This window comes from Dictyostelium discoideum (genome assembly GCF_000004695.1).
Source record: "Dictyostelium discoideum AX4 chromosome 5 chromosome, whole genome shotgun sequence".
Classification (NCBI taxonomy): domain Eukaryota; phylum Evosea; class Eumycetozoa; order Dictyosteliales; family Dictyosteliaceae; genus Dictyostelium; species Dictyostelium discoideum.
Genome location: NC_007091.3, coordinates 1,308,770 through 1,322,774, shown reverse-complemented (window position 1 = coordinate 1,322,774; position 14,005 = coordinate 1,308,770). Strand labels below are relative to the sequence as shown.

Below are 14,005 nucleotides of genomic sequence, written 5' to 3'. Positions count from 1 at the left end.
TGAACTTCTTTTTTTTTTGTGGCGGTCGTTATTTTTTTTTTTTTTTTTTATATAAATTAATTTTTTTTTTTATTTTTTTTTATTTTTTTATTTTTTTTTTTTCGATATCAAGCCCAATTTTTAAAATTTTTTTTCATAGTTTTTTATTTTTATTATTTTTTTTAATTTGTATTAATCAATTTATTTATATATAAAATTAATAAAATGTCAGATTCACAAGAAAATAAACCAGTTGAAACTCCAACTGAAGTTAAACCAGTTGCTGAAAAGAAACCAGCTGCTGAAAAGAAAGAAAAGAAACCAGCTGTAAAGAAAGTTGGTGTCATGGAAACTCTCCAAACTCCAGATTACGTCAAAGAAAGAATTGAAATTTGGGAAAGTTTAAAAGCAAAACACTTAGAATCACTTAAAGGTAATAATAATAATAAATAAATAAAAATAAAAAAAAATAAAAAAAAAAAAAAAAAAAATAAAAAAAAAAAAAACTATTTTTAGGTTATAATATTTTATTAATATCTTTTTATTTTATTTTATTTTTTTTTTTATATATATTTTTTTTTTTTTTTAAAATTTAAATAGATATGAAAGAAGAACCAATTAATGTTACTTTACCAGATGGTAAAGTTGTAGCAGGTATTAAAAATAAAACCACCCCATATGATATTGCAAAGGGTATTTCAAGAGGTCTTGCTGATTCAATTGTTTCATCAAAAGTTAATGGTGAACAAATTTGGGATATCTCTAGACCACTCGAAGCTGATTGTAATTTACAATTATGTAAATTTGATTCTGAAGAAGGTAAAAAAACTTTTTGGCATTCATCTGCTCATATTTTAGGTCAAGCTATGGAAAGAATTTATGGTGGTCAATTATGTATTGGTCCAGCCACTTCTGAAGGTTTTTATTATGATATGGCTATGGGTGATAAGTAAATATTCAAAATTAATTTCAATAATACCAAATGAAACAACAATATTGTCAATTTGATCAAATCATTCAAAATCATTTTATTAATTATTTATTTATTTATTTATTATAGGATTGTATCAGCAGAAGATTATAAATTAATTAATGAAGTAGCACAAAAGATTGTTCAAGAGAAACAACCATTTGAAAGATTAGCAGTACCAAGAGATATTGCATTAACTATGTTTAAATTTAACAAATACAAGACTGAAATCATTTCAAAGATTCCACAAGAGGATACTGTATCATTATATCGTTGTGGTACTTTAGTTGATTTATGTAGAGGTCCACATGTACCAAATACTAGTTATATTAAATCATTTGCTGTTACCAAGAATTCAAGCGCTTATTGGTTAGGTAAAGCTGAAAATGATGATTTACAAAGAGTCTATGGTATCTCTTTCCCAGATAAAAAACAAATGGAAGAATATGAAAATTTCATGAGAGAAGCTGCTCTCCGTGATCATAGAAATGTTGGTAAAGCTCAAGAACTCTTCTTTTTCCATCCATATTCACCAGGTAGTGCTTTCTTTTTACCACATGGCACTAGAATTTATAATAAATTAGTTGAATTTATTAGAGTAAGTAATTTAAAAATAATAATTATTATCATCTAAAATAATATATTAATAATAATAATAATAATAATAATAATAATAATAATATTTTTTTTCTTAAAAAAAAAAAAAATAAAGGAAGAATATCATAGAAGAGGATTTACTGAAGTTATTTCACCATCAATTTTCTCACAAAAACTTTGGGAACAATCAGGACATTGGCAAAAGTATTCCGAAAATATGTTTGTATTACCAGTTGATAAAGACAATTTCTCATTGAAACCAATGAATTGTCCAGGTCATTGTTTAATGTTTGGATCACGTCAAAGATCATATCGTGAATTACCATTACGTTTTGCAGATTTTGGTGTTTTACATCGTAATGAATTAGCAGGTGCATTGACTGGTTTAACTCGTGTACGTAAATTCCAACAAGATGATGCTCACATCTTTTGTACCACCGAAATGATTGAAGATGAAATCAATAGTTGTTTAGGTTTCATGCAATATGTTTATGGTATTTTTGGTTTCGAATTTGGTTTAGAACTTTCAACTCGTCCAGACAATTTCCTTGGTGAAATCGCTCAATGGGATATTGCTGAAGCCTCCCTCGAGAAAGCCCTCAATAAATTTGGTAAACCATGGAAATTAAATCCAAAAGATGGTGCTTTCTATGGTCCAAAGATTGATATTCACATCACCGATTGTCTCAAGAGAAGTCATCAATGTGCCACCATTCAATTAGATTTCCAATTACCAATTCGTTTCGATTTAGAGTATCAATCTGATGATGCTGCCGAACTCAAAAAGAGACCAGTTATCATTCATCGTGCTATCTTGGGTTCCGTCGAAAGAATGATGGCAATTTTAATCGAACATACCGGTGGTAAATGGCCATTATGGGTCTCACCACGTCAAGCTATCGTCGTCACTGTCAATAAAACTCACAATGAATACGGTCAAAAGGTTTGTAAAGAAATCTCTGATGCTGGTTTCTATTGTGATATCGATGATTCCGATAAAACTATCTCTAAAAAAGTTCGTGAAGCTCAACTTGCTCAATACAATTACATCTTGGTCGTTGGTCAAGAAGAAATTAATGGTAACACCGTCAATGTTCGTACTCGTGATAATGTCGTTAGAGGTTCTTTAACTGTTAATGACTTAATCTCTGAATTCAAACAATTAGTTAAAGAATTTAAATAAAATAAATTAAAAATTCTTCAATTATTATTATTTTTTTTTTTTTACTAATAAATAATAATAATAAAAAAAAAAAATAAAATAAAATAAACATAATAATTATTTTTATTGATAGTAAATTTATTGTCTTGACAAGTGAATTGTTTTTTGATTGTTGTGTTGGTTTGGATGTTGTTCAACAAATGCTTGACTTTGTTTATTCCAAAGTTTTCCAATTTCTTCTTCCAAGTCTTCAGAAGCCTCTTCTTCTTGATGGTGATTTTTACGTTGCATCAAATCTTTTTCAATTTCATCCTCATTTACTTCTTTTTCTCCATGATTTAAAACACGTAAAATATCTTGAATAATATCACCTTGATATACTTGTTCTTCTTTATGATTTTTGTTATTACGACGTAATAAATCTTGTTTAATGTCACCTTCATAAACAAGTTTCTCTTGATGGTTTTTGTTATTACGACGTAATAAATCTTGTTTAATATCACCTTCATAAATTTCTTTTTCTGGATGATCATGATTTTTTCGACGCAACAAATTTTGTTTAATATCACCTTCGTAAACTTCTTTCTCTTCATGATTTAAAACACGTAAAATATCTTGAATAATATCACCTTGATATACTTGTTCTTCTTGATGATTTTTGTTATTACGACGTAATAAATCTTGTTTAATGTCACCTTCATATACTGGTTTCTCTTGACGATTTTTGTTATTACGATGTAATAAGTCTTGTTTAATATCACCTTCATAAACTTCTTTTTCATCACGATTAATAACACGTAAAATATCTTGAATAACATCACCTGGATATACTTGTTTTGAATCAGGTTTATCAAGATTTTTACGACGTAATAAGTCTTGTTTGATATCACCTTCATAAACAGTTTTCTCTTGATGATTTTTACGACCTGATAAGTCTTGTTTAATATCACCTTCGTAAACTTTCTCATCACGATTAATAATACGTAAAATATCTTGAATAGTATCACCTGGATATACTTGTTTTGGTTGAGATTTATCAAGATTATTACGACGTAAAATATCTTGTTTAATATCACCTTCATATACTGGTTTCTCTTGTGGATTTTTATTATTACGACGTAACAAGTCTTGTTTGATATCAACTTCATAAACTTCTTTTTCATCATGATTTAATACACGTAAAACATCTTGAATGACATCACCTGGATATACTTCTGTTGATTGATATTTGGCAAGATTTTTACGAGATAATAAGTCTTGTTTAATATCACCATCATAAACTTCTTTTTCCTCACGATTTAAAACACGTAAAATATCTTGAATAATATCACCTGGATAAAATTGTATTGATTGAGATTTATCAAGATTTTTACGACGTAATATATCTTGTTTGATATCACCTTCATATATTGATTTCTCTTGTGGATTTTGATTATTACGAAGCAACAAATCTTGTTTGATATCACCTTCATAAACTGGTTTTTTATCACGATTTATAGAACGTAAAATATCTTGAATCACATCACCTTGATATACTTGGTTTGATTGAGATTTATCATAATACTTACGACGTAATAAATCTTGTTTGATATCACCTTCATAAACTCCTTTTTCTTGACGATTTAATGAACGTAATATATCTTGAGTCATATCACCTTGATATACTTGGGTTGATTGGGATTTTTCATAATATTTACGACGTAAAATATCTTGTTTGATATCACTTTCATAAACTTGTTTTTCTTGATTATTTTGATTATTACGACGTAATAAATCTTGTTTGATATCACCTTCATAAATTTCTTTTTCTTGACGATTTATTGAACGTAATATATCTTGAATCACATCACCTTGATATACTTGGGTTGATTGAGATTTATCATAATATTTACGACGTAATAAATCTTGTTTAATATCACCTTCATATACTTGTTTCTCTGGATTATTTTTATTTTTACGACGTAATAAATCTTGTTTGATATCACCTTCATAAACTGGTTTTTCATGAATATTTTTGATACGGAAAAAAACTTGTTGTTTAATATCCTCTTCATGCATTTGTTTTTCTGGATGAATTTTATTTTTACGACGAATTAAATCTTGTTTAATATCACCTTCATATACTTGTTTTACTTGTTGATTTTCATTATTACGAAGTAATAGATCTTGTTTAATATCTCCAAAATATAATTCCCTAACAAGTGAACCATCCCATGGGCAAAAATAACAATTATCACTTTCACAAAGTTTATCAATATATCCATTTACATACTGGAATTTTTGGTTACAAAACTATTTTTTTTTTTTTTTTTTTTAAATATTTTTAATTTACATGTTAATTGACTTTGTTAAATATTTTTTAAAAAATAAATAAATAAAATAAAAATATTATTAAATATAAATTTACCTCTGTTTCAGATTCAAAAAAAGTAACTGAGTCTGGGTCAAGATGAAAATCCCAATTAATATTATATTCTATTGGTTTGTTAATAATTTTACCTACAACGTTTGTTCTATTTTTTTATAATTATTGGGTTATAGTAAATATTAATATTAAGAAGATATTTAAATAAATAATAATAAAATAACTATTATCAACTTACAAACTTATTTCATCTATAAGAATTTATAAAAAAAAAAAATTAGTATAATGTTGTCAATCAATTCATTCTTTTATTTTTTTATTTATTTAATTGTTTATTTATTTTTTCATTTATTTATTAATTTATTAATTCGATTATATAATTAATTAATTATTTGTTTATTTTTTAAGTTATTTATTTATTTTTTTATTTGTAAATACATACCACCAGATAATACTCTTCTTGCATGTTGAATTTTAATATCATCACTAAGTTTGAAAATAAATTTTTCATTATGAATCCTATATTCAAAATATGCCTCTTCTCCGTGGATAAAAAAAGCACCACACGAAATTATTAAAATAATAATTAATGGTAATGAATAAAATTTATTCATTTTTTATATTATTATTTAAAAACTAAGGAAATTATTATTAAAAATAATTTTATTTATACTTCCAAAATAAAAAAAAAAAAAAAAAATAAAAAAAAAATATTAATAAAAAAAAAAAAAAAAAATAAATATAATTGAATTTTTTTAACAGTTCAAAAAAAAAAAACGGTTTAAAATAATAATAATAATAATAAAAGGTTTGGTGGGGTTAATGGAAATAATAATAATAATAAAAATAATAATAAAATTAAATATAATAAACTGTTTGGGGGTGATAATTGTAAAAAAAAAAAAATTCCAGGCATGGGGGTTAAGATATTTTTATATTTTGTGAAAAAAGGGTTATTGATAAAAACAGATTAAGATTTGGGGATTGAAAAAAAAAAAAAAAAGTAATATTTAATCAAAAATTTTATTTTTTTTTGAATTTAATTATTTATCATCCATATTTTTGTAATTAATTTTTTTGTTTTGAGGAACAAGGGGGAATTTATTTTATTCAAAAAATAGATTTTAAAAAGAAACCAAAAAAAAAATTTGATTTTGATTGAATTGGTGTTTTTTTTTTTTTTTTTAAAATGTCAAACTTGAAATAATAAAATAATCCAAATATTTAAATATTTTTCATTTATTTTTTTTGATCAAAAAAAAAACTCACTTATTATTTTTTAAAAAAATAAAATAAATAAATGAAATTAAGAAATTTATGAATATTATTTTTTTTTTTAGTTTTATAAAAAAAATTTATAAACCAATTCAATCAAATAATCAAATTTTTTTTTATCTTTTTTTTTTATCTTTTTTTTTTATATAAATTTTATTCCCATTCTCCAAAATAAAAAAACAATTACAAAAAATGAATGGTATATATCTAAATCCTAAAAATAAAATTTTTGATTAAAATTTAATAAATAATCCAATGATTTTCTTTTTTTTTTTTTTTTTTAATCACCTTTTTTAGATAATAAACAATATTGTTTTATTTTTTTTTTTTTTAATTTGATTTCCAATTGACCAAAAAAAAAAAAAAAAAAAAAAATAAAAAAAAAAAAAAAAAAATGAAAAATGAAAAATAAAAAATTTTAAAAAAAAAAAAAATGATGATTGTTAAATTTTCACGAATATATAAATAACAACAATTTTTTTTTTTTTTTTTTGGTTATAGATCTGTTTTTTAAAAGATTTAATCAATATTCAAGACCAGAAAACATCAATAAAACCCAACACATCAAATATATTCAATAAAAAACCAATAAAATTCCTTTGTATAGTTGTAAATTATAAAATAAATATATATATAATAAAAAATGAGTAGACATCATGCAAAATCTGTTATGATTAAACCAATCGTAAGTTTTTTTTTTTTTTTCAAAGCTAATATTTTCATCCAAAAAAAACCTTTCAATTCACCACTAACCTTATTTCTAAATTTAGACATTAATTTTTAAATTTTTAACCCAAAAAACAGAAGTACAAATTATGCTTTTTGAAAATACAGATATTAGAATTCAAGGTGTAATCATTGTATGTTTATATATGAATATAAAAAATAAAAAAAAATTATTCTTTTACTAACTTTTATTATATTTTTATATTTTTAGGGTCTTGATGAATATATGAATTTAGTTTTAGATAATGCATCAGAATTATCAATTAAAAAGAAAACAAAGAAACCATTAGGTCAAATTTTATTAAAAGGTGATAATATATCACTAGTATTAGAGGCTGCAACCAGACCTATTGTTTAAAAATAAAAAAATAAAAAATAAAAAAATATATTTTAAAGTCAAAAAATGTTTAAAAAAAGTTTCTTTCTTAGTTTACCTCATAATATTTTTAAATAACTAAAAAAAAAAAAAAAAGGAAACCTTAAATGGTTAATTAAAAATTTAGTGATAATAAAAAAATAAATAAAAGAATAGAAATAGTGATAATAATTATAATAATTATTATAATAATAATAATAATAATAACTTAATATTTTATTATTTTTTTTTTTTTATTTTTTATTTTTTTTAATTTTTTTCTTTATATATATATATTTATTTATTTTATTATTATTGTTCTTTTATTTAATTTTCAATTATACCTAAAATATCATTTTCACTGAGTAAGTGATAAGTTTTATCACCCCATGGAACAGTATTTGATCTTGCTTTTGGATTAATTAAAACAATATCACCTTCTTTTACGATTGGATCAATAAATGAACCATCTAATTTAACTGAACCTGTACCTACTGCAATTACTTTAGCATTGTTTGTTGGTGCATCTTTGTTGGTTGGAATGAAAATACCACCTGAAGTTTTAGTTGCTTGATTTGAAATCTTTTCAACTAATATACGATCTAATAATGGAATAAATTTTTTAACACCCTACAATTAGATGAAGAATTATAATTTGTTTTTGTTAGTATACATAAAAAAAAAAAAAAAATAATAAAAAAAAATAAACAATAAAAACGTTACTTTATAAAATATTATTGTTGGAAAAATTAAAAAAAAAAAAAATTGAATAAAAAAAAATAAAAAATAATACCTACAGACATATCTATATTTTTTTTTTAAAAAAAATTTTTAATTTTTTAAATCTATAAACTGATAAAACCAAATTTTAAAATAAATAAACGAGTAAAGTGATTTGGTGAAAATGATGTTGCGTTGAACCCAAAAAAAAAAAAAAAAAAAAAAAAAAAAAAAAAAAAAAAAAAAAAAAAAAAAATTAAAATTTAAAAAAAAAATTGAAAAATTGAAAAAATTAAAATTTAATTAAAATTTATTTGTTGGCTTTGGGAATTGAAAAAAAAAAAAAAATAAAAAAGAAAATGTTTCTAAATTGGGAACTATTTTTTTTAAAAAAAAAAAAAATTTGAGTGCTCATTTTCAACAGTTCATATATAAGAATTTTATCCATTTTCTAAATATGAAATGGGGACAAATAATAAAAATATAAAATAATAAAAAAAAAAAAAAAAAAAAAATAATGAAAATATAATAATAATGACAATAATAAAAAAAATTAAACAATAATAAAAAAAAAATAAAAAAAATAAAACAATAAAAATTATAAAATGAAAAAATGAAAAAATAAAAAAATAAAATAGTAAAAAAATTATAAAAATAATAGAATAGGATCCCCAAAAAAAAAAAAAAAACAAAAAAAAATAATAATGATAATAATAATTAATAAAAAAAAAAAAAAATAATAAAAATAATAATAATTAATAAACAAAAAAAAAAAAAAAAAAATGAAAAAAAATAAAGTAATAAATAAAAAAAACATAATTATTATTAACCAACACTTCATGAAGGGTGTTCTTTAATTTTATTCTTTTATTCTTTTATTGAGAAAAAAAAAATAAAAATGAAAATTAAAAAAATATTTAAGTCCAAAAATTTGTAACAAACTTTTTTTTTACATTCAATCAAAAAAAAAAAAAAAAAAAAAAAAAAAAAAAACCTCAAAAATTTTTTGAAAATTTTTCCCAAACCTTGTCGTTTTTTTTTTCACATTAAAATTTTATTTCTTCACTCTTAGTTTTAGTCATACCAAAATATAAAAAATGGGTCGTCGTATGTGTCACTATATCACATATCACATAAAAAATTAATTAAAAAAAAAAATAAAAAATAAAAAAAAATAAAATAAACTAACATTATTTTTTAAAAATATTTAGGTCCAGCTAGATGGTAATTATCAATAGGTTAGATATGGGATTGAGAAATAAAGATTGATAGGATTGATTATAGATTATTTATGATGATATTGGATTGATTGAAGAATGAGGATATATTTATATTGGACTTATTATACAGATAAAGGATTATGATGAATATAGATACTAACTAAAATTTCAACTTTATAAAAAAAAAATTATAAACCAATTGGAAAAAATAGCTACAGATATTGCAAAGTAAGTTAATTTTATTTTATTTTTTTTTTAAAAAAAAGTAGAAGAGAACTAACCTCTCTCACTTTAGAACAAACCATACATCAAATCTAGATATTGTCGTGGTGTACCAGATGCTAAAATCAGAATTTTCGATTTAGGTCGTAAGAAAGCATCAACTGATGAATTCCCATTATGTGTTCATCTCATCTCCCTCGAAAAAGAACAACTTTCATCAGAAGCCATTGAAGCTGGTCGTATTTCATGTAACAAATACATCTCAAAGACTGGTGGTAAAGATTCATTCCACATGAGAGTCAGAGTTCACCCATGGCACGTATTACGTATTAACAAGATGCTTTCATGCGCTGGTGCAGATAGACTTCAAACCGGTATGAGAGGTGCCTTCGGTAAACCAATGGGTACTGTTGCTCGTGTTAATATTGGTCAAATCATTTTCTCCATCAGAACCAGAGATAATATGTTAGCCAACGTTGTTGAAGCTTTACGTAGATCTTCATACAAATTCCCAGGTCGTCAAAAGATCGTTGTCTCAAAGAAATGGGGTTTCACCGCCTACAATCGTGAAGCTTACCAAAAATTAAAAGCTGACGGTCGTTTAATGAACGATGGTGCCAACGTTAAAGTCATCACCAACCACGGTACTCTTGCTCAATACGCCAAAGATATCGCTGCTGCCAACTAAATAAATTTTTTATTTAACTCTATCTTTTTAAAAAAAAAAAAATATATATTTTTTTCCTTAAATTTTTTTTTATTATTTTTCTTTAATTTTTTTTTTTTATGATAATTCAGAGCTCAATAATAGTTTTATTTTTATTTAAATAAAAATTAAATAATTTATTTAATTATTAATTTGTGTTTAGAAATTCTCTTTTTTTCCAAATCTAAAAATAAAACAGATTTTTATATTTTTTTATTAAAAAAAAAAAAGGCTTTGGACAAAAAACTTTTTTTTTTTTTTAGCTTTTCGTTTTTTTTTTTTTTTTTATATTTATATACAAAAGAAATAATAATAAAATGAATAATTATTGGAAAAAAAGAATTGAAAAAGATTTTAATATAAATGAAAATGAAATAAATGATAAAGATATTAGTTTTGAAAATCAATATATTGAAAAACTTGGACAAGATAAAGAAGCATCAAAAGAATTCTCAGATATTTATATGATGGCAGCAAAGTTAGTTTTTGAAGATCAATTAACATCATTAACAGAGATAATTTTAGAAAAAGATTTAGGTAGTATTAAATATCAATTATCATCAGAATTAAGAAGAAATCCAAATTTCTTTAAAGATTTATTAAATCAACAACAACAAATAAAAAATGAAGAAGAATTAGAATCACCATCATTGAATAGAATGAGTTTATTTTTTTCAATTGGAACTAATGATATTGAAATTTTTAAATATATTTTTGAACAAGGTGGATATAATTTAGTGGAATTTCGTGATCCAGTTACTGGTATAACTATATTTCATTTAGCAATGATGCTTGGTAATAAAGAGATTTTACAATATATAATAGAATCACCAAAAATTAAAGATTTAAAGAATTTTACATTTTTTGATACAATTGATTCATTTAGAGCAACTGGTTTCGATTATGCAAAATTAAAAGGATTATTACCATCAAATACTCCACCAACTCCAAAATCAATTAAAACTTATAATAATAATAATTCATCATCATTTGAAGATTTATCAATTGAACAATTACAATTAAAATTAAATATAATTTATACTTCAAAAGTTTTATCAACAAATGATTATTTAGTTGATTTATTATTTTCAAGTTTACAAATTAATCCAGATTTAAATTTTAGAAATAAATATTTAAATGTTTGTATAATTTTTTTAAAAAAAATAATAATAAAAATACATTTGAAAAATACGGGGTGTGAGAAAATAATAATAATAATAATAATAATAATAATAATAATAATAATAATAATAATAATAATAATAATAATAATAATAATAATAATAATAATAATAAAATTATTAACATATATTTAAAGTTAATTAATAATAGTGGTGGTGAAGAAAATATAATTTTAGGATTTATTTCAGAATCAGTAGGTTGGGGATTATTTGCAGGTAAGGATTTTAAAAGTGGTGATTTTATAGTTAGATATGGTGGTATGATAACAATGAATGAAAAAATGGAAACTACAAATTATAATATGATGATTTCAAATGAAGATTTTGGTTTAGATGCCTCAAAATATAGATCAATGGGTGGTATGATTAATCATTCAAGTAAATTTAAAAATGCAGAAAGTGAATGTATATTTGAATATGGTTGTGAACAAGCACTCATCACTGCAACTAAATCAATTAAAAAAGGTGAACAGATTTTTATTGACTATTCAAAATCATTTTGGGGTGAAAATCAAAATGATTCTAATGAAATGATTGAATTGGGTGGTAAAAATGATTATCCTTCATTAATTAAATTTTAAAAAATAATAATAAATTAATTATTTAAGTAACTTTTTGTGCAATTTTTATTTTTATTTTTTTTTATTATTAAATTTTTTCCAGTTTTATTTCATTTTGTTGTTGTTGTTTTTGTTGACTAGAACCACCACCACTATTATTACTAATTGTTGAAGAGGTTTCACTAAGAGAGACTTTAATTTTTATAAATAATTCATACCAGGAATCTCTTGCATTTTTTGAAGTGCCATAAATTAAAAAGAATAGAATTCCAAAAAACCTCATAAAGAAGTAAAACATAAAATAAGGATTATAGCTAGGACCACTTGTATGACATTCTATACCATTATCAGTACTGTTTAATAGACATAAAACATAATCAGTCACTGCTGATCTATATCCTCCAAAGTTTCTTTCAATATCAAAAAATATTATAAAAAGGTATGTAAATGATCCAGATACTAAAATTACACTTATAATTGGTTTAATTTGTCTCATTATTGTTTCACTTTCACTTAATTTAATATTCTTGGAAACCTAAATAATAAATTTAAAATAATTAATATGAAATTAAATAATTTTTAAAAATAATATATATTAAAAATTTTGAAAAAATACTTTATAAATTTCAACAATGACAGAAGCAATACAAATTGTACCAATTAATAAACAAATACCACAAGGAAGCCAGAATAAACATATTGAATACCATCTATCTCTAATCCAACATTCTATTGAACCAGTACCAGCTTCGAATTTTGAGGCTGATGCAGCAATTATTAAGCTTGTTAATGAAAATCCAGTATTAAAAATTATAAAATAACGGAATTTAAATAATTTAATATTTTTAATTGCTGAATATAAATAAATTGCCATTGTTGTAGTCCATAATACAGTGCTACAAATTCCAACATGGAATAATGCAGCGGTTAATCCACATAGAGGATCATCTACTTGTGTTGCAAATCTACCTGGTTCTGGACATAGTACTTTTTCATAACCAACCCCAATCTTTATGATATCTCCAAGATTGATCAATGCAACTGATGCTGAAAGTGCTGATATACAAATTGTATATTTAGTTTTTTTTTTTTTTAAAATTCCAAATGATAATATATTATAAATTGAACATACAAAACTAATTGTTGATAATACTTTTGACAAGTTTTCAATTTGATTCCATTTTTCTTTTGTATAATTTGGAACTGGACATGGAAGTACGCAATTTGTGGGTGGAAGATAAGTATAGCCTCTTTTTGAATATTTCGGATCACTTGAATTCTTTAATAATAATGGAGAGGGACATATTTCAATAAATTCATTTAAACTAGAGGAATTGTCATAATCAGCAGTTGGATTAAAACATGGTACTTCATATAAACCACCATTGGCTTTATAGCCGTAATCAGATAGGTTATACAGTGTCCCAACTTCTGGAAATAAAAATGAAATTGAACAATCAATTTTTTCTCCAAGCCTTGGACAGTTGGTAACCATTCTTTGACATGCTGAATTACATAATCTTTGTGGCAGCGATATATTTTTCAATGGTGCTACAGTTGTTATAATACATGGTGATAAATAAATATTACAAATTCCGTATTCTGCAAATAATAAATCTTGACATTGGTTTTGAATGAATGTTAATGCTTCAAATGATTTTGCTATTGTTTGTTGTGATAAAGTTTGTGAATTTAATGAATTTCCAATTGTAGAATAAATAAATTCACCATTATTTGATAATTTGTTTTTACATAATGGTTGGTCAATTGAATCACCAATATAATTCATACATTGCCCATTTGGGTCAACTAATCCTACTCCATATCCATTTGGTAATCCATTTAATTTTTTTAAAAAAAAAATAAAAAAAGTTATAAATATTATTGATTTCATTATTATTTTTTTAAAAGAAAAAAGAGATTTATTATTTTTTATGAATAAAAAAAAAAAAAAAAAAATTTGTTAT

General features: G+C 22.8%; 7 protein-coding genes across 7 annotated transcripts; 4 read left to right on the top strand and 3 right to left on the bottom strand.

Moving 5' to 3' along the window:
* Window positions 1-204: 204 nt before the first annotated feature.
* On the top strand, window positions 205-2,729 carry thrS1 (threonyl-tRNA synthetase; the record flags this gene model as incomplete). Its single annotated transcript, XM_631729.1, has 4 exons — window positions 205-412; window positions 580-928; window positions 1,040-1,547; window positions 1,662-2,729. The coding sequence occupies 4 exons, from the start codon at window positions 205-207 to the stop codon at window positions 2,727-2,729; spliced, it is 2,133 nt and encodes a 710-aa protein (XP_636821.1).
* A 117-nt stretch (window positions 2,730-2,846) lies between these two features.
* Window positions 2,847-5,687, bottom strand: cigA (hypothetical protein; the record flags this gene model as incomplete). Its single annotated transcript, XM_631728.1, has 4 exons — window positions 2,847-5,000; window positions 5,116-5,221; window positions 5,312-5,324; window positions 5,516-5,687. The coding sequence occupies 4 exons, from the start codon at window positions 5,685-5,687 to the stop codon at window positions 2,847-2,849; spliced, it is 2,445 nt and encodes an 814-aa protein (XP_636820.1).
* Window positions 5,688-6,991: 1,304 nt separating this feature from the next.
* Window positions 6,992-7,432, top strand: snrpE (small nuclear ribonucleoprotein E; the record flags this gene model as incomplete). The annotated part of the gene is made up of 3 exons (XM_002649074.1): window positions 6,992-7,033; window positions 7,119-7,208; window positions 7,286-7,432. 3 exons carry the CDS (start codon window positions 6,992-6,994, stop codon window positions 7,430-7,432), a joined length of 279 nt encoding a protein of 92 aa, XP_002649120.1.
* Window positions 7,433-7,756: 324 nt separating this feature from the next.
* On the bottom strand, window positions 7,757-8,232 carry DDB_G0288265 (chaperonin Cpn10 family protein; the record flags this gene model as incomplete). The annotated part of the gene is made up of 2 exons (XM_631727.1): window positions 7,757-8,059; window positions 8,227-8,232. 2 exons carry the CDS (start codon window positions 8,230-8,232, stop codon window positions 7,757-7,759), a joined length of 309 nt encoding a protein of 102 aa, XP_636819.1.
* Window positions 8,233-9,246: 1,014 nt separating this feature from the next.
* On the top strand, window positions 9,247-10,279 carry rpl10 (S60 ribosomal protein L10; the record flags this gene model as incomplete). Its single annotated transcript, XM_631726.2, has 4 exons — window positions 9,247-9,256; window positions 9,361-9,373; window positions 9,582-9,597; window positions 9,665-10,279. 4 exons carry the CDS (start codon window positions 9,247-9,249, stop codon window positions 10,277-10,279), a joined length of 654 nt encoding a protein of 217 aa, XP_636818.2.
* A 335-nt stretch (window positions 10,280-10,614) lies between these two features.
* DDB_G0288263 (hypothetical protein) lies at window positions 10,615-12,059 on the top strand (the record flags this gene model as incomplete). Its single annotated transcript, XM_631725.1, has 2 exons — window positions 10,615-11,436; window positions 11,616-12,059. 2 exons carry the CDS (start codon window positions 10,615-10,617, stop codon window positions 12,057-12,059), a joined length of 1,266 nt encoding a protein of 421 aa, XP_636817.1.
* Window positions 12,060-12,126: 67 nt separating this feature from the next.
* On the bottom strand, window positions 12,127-13,932 carry fslG (G-protein-coupled receptor family protein; the record flags this gene model as incomplete). Its single annotated transcript, XM_631724.1, has 2 exons — window positions 12,127-12,573; window positions 12,655-13,932. 2 exons carry the CDS (start codon window positions 13,930-13,932, stop codon window positions 12,127-12,129), a joined length of 1,725 nt encoding a protein of 574 aa, XP_636816.1.
* Between the last annotated feature and the right edge of the window lie 73 nt (window positions 13,933-14,005).